At 40.9% G+C, this 17589-nt stretch overlaps 2 protein-coding genes across 2 annotated transcripts; both read left to right on the plus strand.

Annotated features, from left to right (window-relative positions):
* The first annotated feature begins 1952 nt into the window (after window positions 1–1952).
* LOC124262930 (transforming growth factor-beta-induced protein ig-h3-like) lies at window positions 1953–8923 on the plus strand. The gene is made up of 6 exons (XM_046697532.1): window positions 1953–2128; window positions 3526–3740; window positions 3896–4082; window positions 5916–6014; window positions 7302–7418; window positions 8732–8923. The coding sequence occupies exons 1-6, from the start codon at window positions 1978–1980 to the stop codon at window positions 8872–8874; spliced, it is 912 nt and encodes a 303-aa protein (XP_046553488.1). The 5' UTR covers window positions 1953–1977; the 3' UTR covers window positions 8875–8923.
* Window positions 8924–13274: 4351 nt separating this feature from the next.
* LOC124262857 (transforming growth factor-beta-induced protein ig-h3-like) lies at window positions 13275–17539 on the plus strand. Its single transcript, XM_046697438.1, has 6 exons — window positions 13275–13442; window positions 14460–14680; window positions 14828–15014; window positions 15678–15776; window positions 16286–16402; window positions 17349–17539. The coding sequence occupies exons 1-6, from the start codon at window positions 13292–13294 to the stop codon at window positions 17489–17491; spliced, it is 918 nt and encodes a 305-aa protein (XP_046553394.1). The 5' UTR covers window positions 13275–13291; the 3' UTR covers window positions 17492–17539.
* Window positions 17540–17589: the final 50 nt, after the last annotated feature.

Below are 17589 nucleotides of genomic sequence, written 5' to 3' on the forward strand. Positions count from 1 at the left end.
TGCGGCAAATTAAGACTACGAGAAAATTCTGGTGGTTGCAACCGATACAGATGCCGTTCTCCTCAGCGTTGCTGCGGCCCCTTCTTATCTTGACTGTCAGCTGTGGGCGCACTTTGGTCACCGTGCCCACAAACCATATATTCCATCTAATTAGATTGCTGAAAAGCTTGGACTCAGTATATACAGGGGTCATCTCTTCTTCCATGCCTTTACAGGCTGTGACACAGTCTCCACATTTTCTGGTATTGGGATACTACAGCATGGAATGTCTGGATGTCAGTGAAAGATCCCGGATATGAACGCGACTGAACACTTACGAGATCACTTGGACAGACAACTTAGAAAATGTCAAAACCACAAGTCCACAGAAACAAGCTGGAACGAAATTTTTTAGAGTAAGGGCACATAATCCTCTATGACGACATCGAAAGACGGGCGACATCAGCACTAAGACGTGTACTGACATGCATGTAAATACTAGAACACAAACAGACACTCGAGAATCCTGACAAGAACAATGAAAAATTTTCCATTTGGAAGTCTAATATGAACCAGTTATTAACATGTCAATTTGAACAATATCTATTTGGATCTCACCTTTGTTCAAACCTCATTGCACAGAGATGCATTGTTTGTTTGGTTGTTGTGGTTAGTTAACGCAATATTCCAGCTGTATGGCGGGTTACCTGATTATATTAATACATGTTGTATGTTATGAAACATAAAAAATGTATTTGGGTTTTTTATTTTATTTTACTGACATTCAAATGGTAGGGGAGTTTCTTTTGCCTCTTAGTGTATACTGTATGTTCTGCCTATCACAGAAATTCTAGATAAACCTAAAAAACAACGAACAAATACAGACAAGAAATTGCAAAAATAGCTCTGTTTACTGATTACCAGTTGTACGAATCTTGGTTTCCACTCCTATGTAAAACCCTTGATAACCCCCATGTTCCAGTTGATAACGCAAGCTTATATTAACAGGGAAAAGTTCACGAAGCCACAAAGAGATTAAGGTAAGTAATGTAGTTTTTCCCTTTTTGAAATATGCATTTATTAGGACGGTTTAAGTTACATTCAATTCAACTTGACGGCGTGTATTTCTCTCTTAAACGTATCGCGAGGTTATTCGATTGATTACTGGTCAGAAAGGGCGTACTTATTTTAATTCGTACTGATACTTGAGGTATTCATATTACCATCTTGTAGATGACACAGGGATATAAAGGACACGAATTTCTTCGATCTATACGTTCTATATCCGCTGGAGCGAAGAAGCCTCTTGTGCATGTTTAGGAATGAATCCTGCCACCACTTCTCTCTTCGAGCATGAGCAGTTTTACATAACTTGTAGAAGAGAGTTGCCTCTGCTTCAAAGTTGGGTAAACAAGAGTTTTGGAAGGGATAGTTCGAGAACGTCTTGGGCGATTTCGTTGATGGCGTGTCATCGTACGACAGCGTTGATCATACATCACTTGATTATCAGTCCTCGTTCGATTATTTACAGGTCTCAATCATGTATCTGGCCTTGGCAATACACTCTGGCCCTGACTTGAATATTCTCCATCCGAAGCGCACAACAAATCTGTTTTGACCATGTAGTTTTCATATCAATTCGGAAATTGCAAAAAAAGGCATAAACAGCCAACTCACATGGTTCTTTTCTGTTTGTTGTTTAACCCCGCGCTTAGCTATATGAAGTCGGTTTCTAAATACTCGAGTCTGTGCCGGATAATCCAGTGATTAACATCAGGCCCAATGGCACACATCAACCACATCCGTTCTGACCCAGATCCTCACGTGTCCAACTTTTATAGACATATTTAAGAACTCCTAAAGTATTAGTTGATCAAAAATCAAGTTTAGCGTGCTGGGTACACCTGCCTGTTGAATGAGCCTGGGTTGTATTGACCAAGGGTGAGTTAAAGAAGATACGTATTTTCAGTGTTTCAGGGGAACTTACATGGTGGAGCAATGAAGTTGTACTTCGTGTGTGGGCTGCTTCTGTTTGGCGTCTGTGATGTTGCTGCCAAAACCATCATGGAGGCTATGAGTTCTAGGTACGACATCATGTCCTTCACAAGTCTCGTGCGAAGAGCGGGTCTTCAAAGTCTCCTCACCACGGGTATGTTCAGACGAAATGTATGGATGGATAAAAACTTACATTATCTATTTGTCAACAATTTAAAATATGAAGATAATGCTGCATCTTTAATTTCAGAGTTATCTCCATTAGCTGTGTTAGAATTCACATTTATCGTTATCGGATATGTCGGATAAGATAAATTCGTTATATTGCACTTATCAGACAACGTAAGGTCGTGGGACGCAACGTTTCGTTGACGCACCTGTCGTACGTTCGCCTGTTGTAAGTCACCCGTACACCTTTTTTCCAATTAATGAAAAGGAACTCTCAAAGCGCTAACATGAGAAGAAGAGGGCAGATGTATGTACAAGAGTAGAAAATTAAGTATAACAAATAGGTAGGTCTGTAGTCTTAATATAAAGGCTGGCAAGGAAGGTGCTGGTCTTGGGTCAAGAGGAAGCGAGTTGCTGTTGAACATGAGAACGTTCTGGCACCAAAGGATCTGAGTTTGTAGGGACACATAAGTGTCACTGTTGCTTGGAGCGGAGGTTTTTGGTGGATCTGTAGGGACGAACCAGGTCCTGCAGATACTGTAGAGTGGAGCAGTGTTATGAAGAGCCTCTGAAACAAGTGACACGATCTTGCAGTCAGTTCTTTCTTGTACATTAAGCCAATGGCGTGATTTAAGCACTGCTGTAATGTGTGAACACTGTCTAATCCTAGCTGTTTTTCTGGCAGGTTTATTTTGGAAGGTCTGTAGTCTCTGTATCTGTTGTTTATTGGTACCCGCCATCAAGTTGTTACAAACGTCGAGCCCAGAAACTATAATTGATCAAACAAGGGCTTCTGTGGAACTTCATGTAAGAAGGTGGCGAACTGTGCTCATGTTCTGGATACGAAAATTGCAGGCTTTACACATAAATATGTTGCGGCTAGAGTCAATATATACACCAATCCGTAGCTGATCAATATGACATTGTTTTAGTTTTGTCATCAAAAGTAGTCCTGATTTGACACTAAATACTCACTTACTCTCATAAAACATTTCATTATCTAGATCGAATGAGGGATTATCCGAAATACAGAGACGAAGTTAATTTCATACGCACATGTAATCAACTGACTGCAGTTACATGAGCTGCACTCAAAACATTCAAAAGCTTATGGAATACCTGTGGATATTCAGGTTTACATTAGGTCTAATCTGTGTTTGTCGTAAGAGGTGATTTAAGAGTACAGGTGATCGGGATCGGCTCTTGACTCAGACAGTTGCTCAAATATCACCCTCAGGAATATCTAGTTCAGACTCGTATATTTATGGAGCCACATGAATAAATTCAAGAACGAATAACCCGATGTTCAGTATGATGTAATGGGAATGCGGTCTCATAAAGCTCATAACACAACATATTACATGACGTCTTTTGGTCTTGAAGGAAACTACACGGTCTTCGTCCCAACAGACTCGGCACTTGAAACCTTACCTGCAGATATGATTTCGCAGCTGTACCAGAACATCACCCAATTGAAGGCCATGGTCAACTATCACATCGTGCCGTACGCTGGGATCACAGAGCGCGAATGGACAGGAGAGAAAGTCAACACCCTGACGTCACAACCTGTTCGCCTGGCCACCTACCCACATAACAATGTACGTCAAAGGCGTCTACAGTGTTTAACGTGGTCTGGTGCCCTTTCTTATATCTATTCATTTATTGCTGGATTTCTGTCTCTGCTTTACTTCCTCTTTCTCTGATGATATGCTTCGTTCAGTGTTACATTTCCAGCATTTTGTCTTGCATACAGGTGACTGTTGTTAACGGCGAGGTCCTGCAGGAGTCCAACATGACCGTGTCAAATGGACATATTTATCTGCTGAGCTCTATCCTGAGCCCCCCGACGGCTGATGTTGTCCGAACCCTAGAGCAGGACGCCAAGTACTCCAAATTTCTCACGGCGGCCGCTTTATCGGGAATGACGAGTAAACTTAAAGGTTTGAGAATTATCCGAAGTCAAATCATCATGGTAAACATGGAACAACATGAAAGTAGTAGATATCCGTGTAAAATAGCTAGTTTAACATACAGCAGGACTCCAAGTACTCCAAATCTATCACGGCTGCCGCCTTATCGGGAATGACGACAAAACATAAAGGTTTTTGAAAATTATCCGAAGTCCAAGAATCGTGGTAAACATTGAAACAATATGAAAGTAGATATTGGTGTTAAATATATGTCGATAGATGAACATAATGCGAAGAGTTAACCAGTGTTGTCTACATGGTTACAAGACGCTGGATTCACGTAATCAGGTGCAACCTTGCAAGGTACACAGGGTAATGTTGCATGTTAAGTAAGGATAAGATACTGCAGAACCTAATTCTTGATTACAGTTTGGTTCTAACAACGTTATCATATGTAAGTGAGGATGGCTGAGAAGAGTATACAGATGTGAGGTAGTATTTATAGTGCTGAGTAGAGTAGTGCGGTTTATCTAAAGTATATGGTCCATAACAGTCGCAGGCAGTAGTATGAAAAAGAATATTGAATATGAGGAATACGACTGACTGGAATCTTTGATGAGCTGATGGTAAGCTTGGTGATTAGATGGTTGGAGTCTTTAGATTGCTTCTTGGAGATTTCTCCTTTTAAAGTCTTTGAGGGTTGATGCCCCGCCTGTGATTTTTATCCCACTTCATGCTGTGGTCGGGTTATGCGGGTGGTGCTTTCGTCAACAATATTTCCCTGCGTCGAGGTAAGCTATGCTTTCGTCAGCAATATTTCCCTGCGTCGAGGTAAGTTATGCTTTCGTCAGCAATATTCCCCTGTATCGAGTTAAGTGATGCTTTCGTGACCAATATCCCCCTGCATCGATAAAATATCCCCACCTGCATCGAATATGATCTGGAAACCGAACTATTATTCGGGGTTTGTACTATTTGATTGCGGTATACAGTGATCTGGAGCTAGTTATTGTCTATCTGTACAAGGAACCACGAAAGGTTCAGTTGACAGTTGAATTCGTCTTCCATGGTGAAATGAATACGTTGGTTTGGGGAGTTGAGGCGATCAAGTAAATTTGATGGGGTCGTTGCCACAGGCCCTCGTGTCTTTGCGAGGATTAAAGATTATTAAAATATTGTTTTTGAGATGACCCCGACACGAAATGCTTCACGTTACAATACATCATGGCAAGGCCGGAAACTTCGGTGCACCCCACCCGACTGCTTTGCCGATCGCTACGCTACCATCGCATGCAATCGATTAAAACTTGTTTTGTCTGACAAACGTACTGTGAAGCATTTCGAGTTGGGGGGTCATCTCAAATGTTTATATATATTTTTATAAAATATTTAATCCTCGCAAAGACACGAGGGCCTGTGGTCGTTGCTGGGGTGTATGATGACAAAAGCCTCATCTACATTGCTGAACAGACTGAGAGTGTATAAGGGACATTCCATGGCTTTGTCGTTATTTTTATCGGGGGTCATAACGATCTAAGGGTGATAATGAGGATAATATGGGGATGCAGTTGGTTTGCCGATATCTCTGCCCAGATGAAGCATATAGAACTAATTCAGGTGTGTATCAGCCTGATAAAGATGTCAGTTGTTAGGTAGATGGCTACGGGTGTTTGGATTTCATCAGTGGTACGTTGATATAATAATATATTCCATTCAAATGCAAAAGTTTTAAAATGCATATTTAAACATGAGTTCAATGTGCAAGGTTAAAATTAAAGGAACGTTGTACGGTTGGCTTATTCCGTTAAATTTCATTATGTTATGCCATATTTCAATACTAATTGGCGAACGTTTTCCCAACAGAAGACAACATCACAGTCCTTGCTCCTTACGATCTTGCATTTGACAACATGTATAAAAATAGGACGGATGCTTTGTTTAACAGCTTAAATATGATGAGAGGTGAGTTAAAATTATTCAACAACATCCTCCTGCATTAGTGATGCTTTCGTCAACAATATCCCCATGGTACGAGATTAGTGATGCTTTCGTCAACAATATTCCCATGGTACGAGATTAGTGATGCTTTAGTCAACAATATTCCCATGGTACGAGATTAGTGATGCTTTCGTCAACAATATTCCCATGGTACGAGATTAGTGATGCTTTCGTCAACAATATTCCCATGGTACGAGATTAGTGATGCTTTTGTCAACAATATTCCCATGGTACGAGATTAGTGATGCTTTCGTCAACAATATTCCCATGGTACGAGATTAGTGATGCTTTCGTCAACAATATTCCCATGGTACGAGATTAGTGATGCTTTCGTCAACAATATTCCCATGGTACGAGATTAGTGATGCTTTCGTCAACAATATTCCCATGGTACGAGATTAGTGATGCTTTCGTCAACAATATTCCCATGGTACGAGATTAGTGATGCTTTCGTCAACAATATTCCCATGGTACGAGATTAGTGATGCTTTCGTCAACAATATTCCCATGGTACGAGATTAGTGATGCTTTCGTCAACAATATTCCCATGGTACGAGATTAGTGATGCTTTCGTCAACAATATTCCCATGGTACGAGATTAGTGATGCTTTCGTCAACAATATTCCCATGGTACGAGATTAGTGATGCTTTCGTCAACAATATTCCCATGGTACGAGATTAGTGATGCTTTCGTCAACAATATTCCCATGGTACGAGATTAGTGATGCTTTCGTCAACAATATTCCCATGGTACGAGATTAGTGATGCTTTCGTCAACAATATTCCCATGGTACGAGATTAGTGATGCTTGCTTTGTCAACAATATTCCCATGGTACGAGATTAGTGATGCTTTCGTCAACAATATTCCCATGGTACGAGATTAGTGATGCTTTCGTCAACAATATTCCCATGGTACGAGATTAGTGATGCTTTCGTCAACAATATTCCCATGGTACGAGATTAGTGATGCTTGTTGGCATGGTGGCTCTTTCTTTCTCAACCTTGCCCAAGAACAGTGAGACCAACGTCCTCCTCAACACCATCTCCATTTGAGTGGTACTTTAATCAACAACATGCCCAGACAAATAGTTCAGTGATAATATTGTTATTGCAAGATTGTTGACTAATGTCCACATACATTTTTGGAATCATAAATGAAATACGAATCCCGTCTTTCAACTCCTCAAAAAGCTTCTTTTGTATCAAAATCATGTCAATAACTTGTTAAACATCAAACAATCTTCTCCCAGCAATGGTGGAATTCCACGTCGTGCCAGGCACCTACTACACGTCTGGGTTTTATGACGAAGAGAAAATCAGGGATGACAACAGTAGATACGACAATAACCTCGTCGTGCACGAATACGGCAAGTGTCAACTTCTACATTTCTCTGCTAGAAAATAGGATCAGTAAGGGTACATTCGGAAGTCATCAGATAACATATTGACGTGTCTGGGCGGTAGCCTAGTGGTTTTAGCGTACTTTTGTGACGTCGAAGGCCCGGGTTTGATTCCACATGGGTACAATGTGTGAAGCCTATTTCTGGTGTCCCCCGCCGTTATGTTTTTGGAATATTGCTAAAAGCGGCGTAAAACCATACTCACTCACTCTTGATGTATCACATTAATTATTTAGGATTTGCCTACCCTATCCCGACTATACAATCTACATCATAATGATATGTACATGATAAAGGGGAGGTTGGGTAGCCTATTGGTTAAAGCGCATGCTCGTCACGAAAAAGACCTTGGGTTCGATTTCCGACATGGATACGATGGGTGAAGCCCGTTTCCGGTATCTCAGCCGTGATATTGCTGGAATATTGCTAAAAGTGGCGAAAAACTAAACTCACCTGAGTGAAAAACACCGATTGTTACCTGTGCGTGGAGATACCTGTCACGTGCTCCACTGTAAGGTGAGAAACCCGTGGAGGCATTGATATAATGAGTGAGTGAGTATGGTTTTACGCCGCTTTTTGTATCCATGTGGGGAATCGAGGCATCGCTATAGCTTAATTTTCATGGTATAATGAAATTGGTAGCCCCGGCGTATTTCAGTGGTATAATTGCCTCCCTTAGGAGTGGTAGGAACTCTGGATCATGGATTCGATTCGAGGTTTTGTTAGCAACATCCCAGTGTTCGTTTCTTTCTCCAAAGTGAAAAGCATCTGATCACTTCGGAAATTCCTTGCGCATCAATCTGACGCGCCTTAACATCAGAAATACTGTTCAAAGCAGCGTTAGGTACCACTATCCCTACCTCACCCACTATCCCTCACTCACCCACTATCTCAACTTCACCCACTATCCCCACTTTACCCACCTTTACTTATCTACTATAACAGCCTTACCCGCTATGTGAACCTCATCCACAATCCCTAACTCACCTAATATAACAACCTCACCCACTATCCCTAACTCACCCACTATTCCTAACTCACCTACTATCCAAACTTCACCCTCTATCCCTTACTCACCTACTATAACAACCTCACCCACTATCCCTAATTCCCCCACTATCCCTAACTCACCTACTATCCCAACTTCACCCTCTATCCCTTACTCACCTACTATAACAACCTCACCCACTATCCCTACCTCACCCACTATCTGAACCTTATCGACTATCCGTACTTCACCCACTAAATCATTTACACAGTTGTTCATCCACTCTCAACAGGAAGGCAATCCTTTAGGATTAGCCCGTTTGAAGGAAACGTCTTGAACGAGGACTGGGTTGCCACCAATGGCGTCATCCATGCTATCAGTGGCGTGAAGGTAACATGGGCGTACCTTCGAGGTCTCGACGCGATAATTGGATGAAAGCAATGTTTGAGACGACACACTCAAAATAAAGAGATGTTGGTATGAACTTCCGTTTATCTATGTCATTTGTATGCTTATCAGAGAGATGAGCTGCTGGAGGTTTCTGTCTTGCTAAACAAGAAATTGCATGATCCATCTCGAAACATCATTCGAAGCGTACGTCTGTGTTAAAATAGGTTCATTTTGTTTTTGGAATCAACAGATTCGAGATATTTCTCATGCTTACACAATTTAATGGTTGATATATGATTTATCATGCATTTGTGAGTGAATTCCTTGCTCAGGGTTAATAGCTCGATGTCATGCAAATGATTTAACCGGTAGGATGAGATGACAAGAATTCTAACTATACTGTCCCACACCCTCTCAGTAACTATACTGTATCTGTGTCTTTGACAGAGCTTGCCCAAATAAGTGTGGGTGCTATTCCCAATAAAAATAATCCTACAATGGGTGCTATTCCTGTGTCGTTGACAGAGCTCGACCATATATTGTGGTCAACAAATAACAAATAATCTTGTTTTGACTTCAAAATTCTAAAATGCTGAATATTGTTTTGCTGTTTATGTCTTATTACTGACACCCAAGAATATCCCTTGCTGGACCCAAGAATATCCCTATTCTGACTTCATTCTGCAGAAGTAATTTGGAGCACATTGTTCACATGCATAAAATACTTTATGATATTGACATAAGAAGGTAATAATGTACAGGCCTGAGATTGAACATACCTGGTTGCACTTATCAACAATAATACATTGTATATCCTGAACTGAGTCCATTTAAGCTCACATAGAGAAGTAAGACCTGATGAGCTGCCTTGGACACAAGATCAATCTTCAAGATGTCCGTGAGGTGGCTTCTGTATGAATACAAAATCTCCATATTGATGGCTGTGATCAGATCTCTGTGGGAGAGACGCGTGTACTTGCTTGGTTTATGGTATCTAGCTGTTTCATCCCTAACTTGTAGGTTGTTCATTAGGTGGTTGCTGTATGATGCTCCATTCAAAATGGCGTTGAGGATTCATGTTGATCAAGACGCTTGCAAACTCTTCAGGTAGACGTAGAACTTGGGGAATCATCCTTGATACAAATGTTAATGGTAGGCACATAAAGAGGTTTCAGAGTCGGGGGTAAGCTAAAAAGTTACTCCAGTCGGATTCTAACACCAGTTGTCAACGCGTAGATGTGGTCGACTGGGGAACTAGGTCATAATTATACGTACTATACGTTGACAAAGACGAAGGATAGGTTGAGTTCAAACCACTTTAGTTGGTTACACAAGCCATGGCAAACAAGTATACAAGAATGAGGAGTTCCTGCTCAACCCCAGGGCATTTCCAACGAGCGGCATTATAATGATCGCTGTCGTCCCTACACAGACAGTCGGAATATCGGACTCCTTGACAATATTGATGTGAGCATATATACAGTTTTTGACAACAATGGACAGGCGAAGACTCAACAATGGACAGATAGAGAAACAATAGCACTTCCTTGACCAGTTGATGTGATGGCAGACACGGCCAAGGGGGATGACCAATAAGGCTATAAATGTCAGTAGTTAATGAAAGTGACAGAGTGATACAGGGTGGCTGACAAGACAATGTACACTTCGGTAGTGATAATTATTAAGAATGCAGATTAAATAATTACAATTAACTCTCACATATCTTGGCTACATAGTTTTTGGACTTTTAAAATATTTGGACAATGGGTGTCCTGAATTAGTCACAGACAAATATCGAGACTTTTTACCCAGTCAACATAGTTTCGAGAAATAACCTCGACTATATCTCAGAAGAAACGATGTTATACCATTAAAACCTTTCCAATGACGAACAGTGCCACACACTCTCCCAAAGGATTATTGTAGACTTACACTGCTTGTAGACATAGCGTCAAGTCACTTTTTCCAGTACTTTTTTCCAGTAAAACTAATGTGTGCTCCCCAAATGGGAGAAGTGTGATAGACGCCCACAGTTCCAGGCTCGAGTAATTATCTTTTACTGATCTTCTAGACTGGCCAAACTGTCAATAAACTCGCGTCTGAACAAGAGTGAATTTTCGCCTTTGCTAACAGCACGGTATGTGTTGTCTCAATATTAGAACCGTCAACGCTCTTTTACCTCCGCTCCAAATTGCTTTCAAAGTTTTTCTCAAAACATTTAACTGACTTTCCTTAAGTTTCTTTGATATTTGGAAAAATGGAACAGAGCTTCAAAACATATTTTTACGGGTTGAATTTATTACAGTAACAAAAGTATCAATTCCCTTATAGAAAATGATCAGAGGTCACGCCTTTGACGTCCGCACACGCACGTGCACACCCTTTTCCGCAGTCATTTACTTGCCTGTATTTTTTTCTTTTACGCATTTCACACAAACAAGGTTATTTGCAAAATGACAAGATATCCGTTAATCTAGATGTTGTTGCATTGGTGCCACTTTCAACTATTGCTGTGTATTTCTCTGTAACACACGTTCAGTAAGAGTACATCGTAGCCCTGTATCGTGTTGCTTAACTTCCAGAAACCTCATATCTTATCGTGGGAGTCAGTTGTAAAATACCGGTTTTTGGTGTTGACAGAAACAGCTGTAATATATTTTTACCGATACATGTCGGTGACACGTGGTCAGATTCTGTACAAAGTAAAGCCATTTAATCAGAGACATTGTGAAAAATGCAACTAAAATGAGGGATAAGTTCTTGATCTTGAAAGAATCGGTGTGTATAATTTGTGGATAAACTGAGCTATATATATATTGACAATGTGATACGGTTTCATTAAGGTATGAAAGGTATTATCACTGTCAGTAAAAAGAAAAAAAATAGTTTTAATCCACAAGTGCTTTCATTGTAAGTGTACACATTATTTGTAAAATGGTGTTTATAATGAATTAGGGAGAATATCTCTAATTCTAGAACAATTAATCATTAACTGGATTCCCAAACGAGATGTTATTTCCAAGCTTCATCATTTTCAGTTCTGAAGACAGTAACAACAGCGACAATATGTGTATGAATAATTATACGGTTTCTGTTTTACTTGGGTCTTTTGTTACATAATTGTTTACAAGTGAGTGTAATAGATCACATGCACACAAACATGAACTTAAGTTTCCCCGCTTGAACTTCTAGGCGCGCGTATGAGTATCTGACATACACGTCATCAACAACTGGTGTAAGCGTCATCAGTTATAGTTATACTGGTAATTGATAATTGCTGCTGACGTCACCAGTAATAAATGTACACGCATTCAATAACTGGCTCCATGAAACCACAAAAGCCATGGCTTTACTAGTTTATCGCTTCTCACTTCAGAGTTGCCTCCCTGAAAGGTGCCAGGATCCGCTCAGGATCATTAGCGGTTATTCGTTATTCATCTACGGTCTAGGATTTATTGCATTTTTCTAAAACGCTTTAGGACAAGCTACAATGTAGTTGTATCATAGCTTGAATCATGCTAATCGTGTCGAAGACATTCTCAACCATCATTATAGACAGGGGTGCCATTGTACAAAACAACCTTAGGGCTAAGACTGGCGTAAGCCTGTTAAGGAATAGGAGTTACGGTCACCTTAGCACTAAGATCGCTTTGTACATCGGTACCAGGACCCCTATTTATCCGCATATATAAGTAAGTAAACATGTGTTTCAGTTCCTTTCTTACTTTCTTATTACATGATAAATAATGAAAGATATGGAGACGTACTCTTGTAAATATAGTCCTTTCAGCTGATTACATGTACTGCAAATCTTGGTTTCCACGCCCAAGTTCAACCCATGATAACCCCACATTCCCGATGATAGCATGAGCTTATATTAACACGGAAGGGTGGCTGAAGCCCCCAGGTCTGAGGTGAGTAATCTAAACTTCATATTTCACTAAAAAATGAAGTATGTATTTAATTAAGTAGCATTTACAGAGGTATTTCAATCAAATTCAAATTTGAGGCTGATGTATTTCCATCCGCCGAATTAGATTAGACACTAAGCAATCTATGATGATCGTGCCATGGACAGGTAATCAGGTTTGGCGATTCGCTAATTGCGCGTTACCATACAACTGCTTTGACAGTTGCTCATAACATCCGCGACTTGGTTCACTGTCCAGACTTGATTCGTTTAAAGATCGACGTAATATGATAATTATATACCCGGTATATAGCTAGGTACCACAATATGCCCCAGAATCGAAACATCTCAGGCCCATTTGCGCGATTTCATATGTCGAAAAACGCATGAAATAACTAGAAAATAATTTATGAATTATTGAAATTTCAGTATGAACAAACTATTCGTAACACTAAATTGTTTTGGACAAATTGGCTATAGGTACGTCAGTCAGAGGTAAAGAAGATACCTATTCAATATGTATGTTTCAAGGGTAACTTACATGGTGGAGCAATGAAGCTGTACTTCGTGTGTGGACTGCTTCTGTTTGGCGTCTGTGATGTTGCTGCAAGAACCATCATGGATGCACTGAGTTCTAGATACGACATCATGTCGTTCACAAGTCTTGTGCGAAGAGCCGGTCTTCAGAGTCTCCTTAGCTCGGGTATGTATGGATGCACAGACATGTCAATGTTTTACTAGCTTGTCACATCTCACTTTCAGTGGGATCGGGTGGTCAGGCTCGCTGACTTGGTTGACACATGTCATCGGTTCCCAATTGCGCAGATCGATGTTCATGCTGTCGCTCACTGGATTGTTTGGTCCAGACTTGATTATTTACAGACTGCCGCCATATAGCTGGAATACAGCTGAGTGCGGCGTAAACTAAACTCACTCACTCACTCATTTTCAGAGTTGTGTCCATGAGCCGTGCCAGGACCCGCACTTTTCATTCGACTTAGGTTTAAAATATACTGAGCAAAACTGAAAACTTGCCACTCGGGATGTTTTGGACAAGGTTTTTAATATTAGGTTTAATACAATAATTTTAGTTGTTAACCGTGCACAGAACATCTTTATAGGCTACAAAGTCAAGGTTTGCACGTGAACTTACAATTTCACGAAATTAAAGCATTCAAACTGTTTACTACTGTTTAATATACTCCATTTGACTACTATTATTTGATTAAACAGAAAAAGAAAAATGTCGAACTTTATAAGTGTCATGTTTTCAATTTTGCTGAGTATATATTGACTAACACGTTTCAAGACAAGCTAGTTGTATTACATATACAGTAATTTTGTATTGGGAAAACATCTTGCTCGGTTTTGCTACCAGCGACGAGCTGCAAGATTGCTGATACGGCTGAAAGATTACTCGTTCCTGTTGTCTACCTGTCTATAGTTCATCATCCAAGCTTCGAAACGTTCAACACTGTTTCTCATACCATAAAACGTCAGCATTAAAGAATAATTAGTCTGGATTGTCTGCTGAAACATACTTGCAGTGACTTGACCAACCCTGAAACAAATCAACAACCAATGACAAAATGAGGGGACTCCAGGTTGTAATAGCTCCAGAAGCAATTCATGTTCGTCGTAAGAGTTGTCGTTGACCGTTGCTCTTTCCCAGAGCTCAAAAGACGAATCTCAAATGACGCAAACTCTTTTCGTTCTGAAGGAAAATACACCGTCTTCGCCCCGACAGACGCGGCACTGCAAACTCTACCTCCAGATGTGATTTCGCAGCTGTACCAACAGCAGAACCTGCCCCAGTTGAAGGCCATGGTCAGGTATTACATCGCACCGTACACTGGGAACACACAGAGACAGTGGAAAGGGGAGAAAGTCAACACTCTGGCGTCAAAACCTGTTCGCCTGGTCACCTACCCACACAACCATGTACGTCACTAGCGTCTTGACTGTTAAACGTGTTTTGAAGCCATACCCTAAATCTGTTTGATTATAACTTCATTGTTTGTCTGTATTTATTTTTCCTCACCATATTTGTGTTTAATGTTAAATGTACGCAGTTTGTCTTGCATACAGGTGACTGTTGTCAACGGCGTGGTCATGCAGGAATCCAACCTGAGTGTCTCCAATGGACATATTTATCTGCTGAGCTCTCCCTTGACACCGCCGAGTAGTGATATTGTCCAAAGTCTACAACAGGACTCCAAGTACTCCAAATTTCTCACTGCTATCGCCTTGTCGGGAATGACGAACACACTTAAAGGTTTGAGATTCCTCACTCTGGAATTACCTGGATTTGAAGCACTGTTGTTAACGTTAAATATCATTAACATATGTAAGTCGGTGTTTATGAGCTAGTTTGAAATTGTGTGTAACATTGCTATGCTACGTTCAGTACACAGACAAACTAACCGCTTCCTTAGTTTAGTGGTTAGAGCGTCTGCCCGGAGAGCGGAAGGTCGCGGCTTCGATCCCCGGCTGCGTCATACCAAAAGACGTTAAAATATGCTACTTGTTGGTCCCTGCCTGGCGCACGGCATTAATGGGTATAACAAGGACTGGTCGGCTCGAAGTCAGTATAATGTGTCTGAGTGGAGTATTCATGCTTAACTGCTGCATGGTATCTCAGTGAGCTACCACTATAAAACCAGCTTGTCTGGGCAAGTACAGGCAGCCACACATACGCACGCATGTACGTCGTCATATGAGCGAAATATTCTTAAGTACGACGTTAAACCCCATTTCAACTCTCCTCACCGCAGGTAAACTTTACATGACAATATGTGTTCACGTATGCAGGTAAATGTTTTATATTTGACAATTCTCTGTGATCACGTACACAGGTGACAATGATATTTATTTAACAGTTCAAATTCAATGGAAATTAAATATAATTCCGAATAATTGTTGAATGTTTTCTACACAGGAGACAACATCACAGTCCTTGCTCCCACTGATGATGCATTTGATAAAATGGCTAAAAATAGGACGGATGCTATATTTAACAACGTACCACTAATGAAAGGTGAGTGATGCTTTCTTCAACACCATTATCCTTCTGAAAGGTGAGCAAAGCTTTCTACAACAACATTACCACTCTGCCAGGTGTGAAATCTTTTTTTCTAAAACATTAATTTACCATTCTCTTCGGTGAGTGATGCATTCTTCAAAAACATTACCATTCTCTTCGGTGAGTGATGCATTCTTCAACAACATTACCATTGTGAGAGGTGAGCGATGCTTTGTGCAACGCCATTACCATCCTGCGAGGTGAGCGATATAGAATAAACTTTATGGATAACAACTTCTTTTATTCGTTTATGCGGAACTCCATAAAGTGTGCTCTATATTGTACTTCCCAACTTCTAAAATGCCACTCAAAGCAGAGGTGAGCAATGCTTTGTTCAACAACATTACCATTGAATTTCTCTTTGGTGAGTGATGACATTTTTATACCTTCTGAAAAAAGCGTTTTGTTTCAAAAATAGATACATTTTCTACTCTTCACTGACTTGTATTTTCGCCCACTCCCAGCACTGGTGGAATTCCACCTCCTGCCTGGCACCATCTACACTTATGGATGGTATAACAAAGAGAACATCCACGACGACAACACCAAATACGACAACACCCTCACTGTCCACGAATACGGCAAGTGTCAACTTCATTATTTCAATGCTGGGGCATATGATTATCATTAACAGGGGCGGATCCAGTATTTGGAAGAACGGTGTGTGTGTGTGTGTGTGTGTGTGTGTGTGTGTGTGTGTGTGTGTGTGTGTGTGTGTGTGTGTGTGTGTGTGTGTGTGTGTGTGTGTGTGTGTGTGTGTGTGTGTGTGCGTGTGTGTGTGTTTTGTGTGTGTTTTGTGTGTGCTTGTGTTGCACATAAATCATGAAGTCCAAAGGTTTGGGGAAGTGCTTCTCTGGAAAATCCACATCCCTCGCACCCCTTGGATCAGCGCCATTACATATGTCCAAAGTAATTATATTGGCGGTGATCGAAAGCGTCACTATGCCAATGGCAAGCTGCTTCCCTTGGATGTGCCAAAAAAGGTTGGTAATTGGTACGGTGAGGGGATGTGGGGTTTAACGTTGTAGTTAAGAATATTTCGCTCATATGACGACGTGCATGCGTATGTATGTGGGTCTGTTTGAATAGCCCATGCAGACTTAAGCTGGTTTTATAGTACTAGCCCACTGAGATATCATGCCGCGGTTAAGCATGAATACCCCACTCAAATACATTATACTGACTCCGAGCCGACCAGTCCTTGTTGTACCCAATAATGTCGAGCGCCAGCCAGGGACCAACAAGTACAATATTTTAACATCTTTTGGTATGATGCGGCCGGGGATCGAAACCGCGACCTTCCGCTTTCCGGGCGGACGCGATGATTGGTACAAACACCGATTATGTTTATTGGTTTGTGAGCACCTTAATTGTCATCGTTGGTTTCAACAAGATGATCTGCAAAACATCGAGTTACACTGCACATCAAGTTGGCACGCCGATATATAGAGAGAGATGGATTCACTCCCTCAGTCTCCTAATCACTCACTCACGTACTCACTCACTCACTCGCTTTAATTTTAACAGGTCACCATCAGTTCTACATTTCACCGTTTGAAGGAGGTGTGGTGAACCAGGATTGGCTTGCAACTAATGGCGTCATTCATGCCATCAATGGACTGAAGTATACATGGCCGTTCTATGGAGCTATTTCGAAGATTATCGGCTAAAACCAGGGTTTAGATAACACATTCTAAATAAATATTCATTGATATGGACTGTCATTTAGGTTTGTTTCATTCGTGAGGATCGTACTTGTTGACTTGAG

The sequence above is a fragment of the Haliotis rubra genome, unplaced genomic scaffold, assembly GCF_003918875.1.
Source record: "Haliotis rubra isolate DU_JTF1 unplaced genomic scaffold, ASM391887v1 Scf86, whole genome shotgun sequence".
In the NCBI taxonomy this organism is placed as follows: domain Eukaryota; kingdom Metazoa; phylum Mollusca; class Gastropoda; order Lepetellida; family Haliotidae; genus Haliotis; species Haliotis rubra.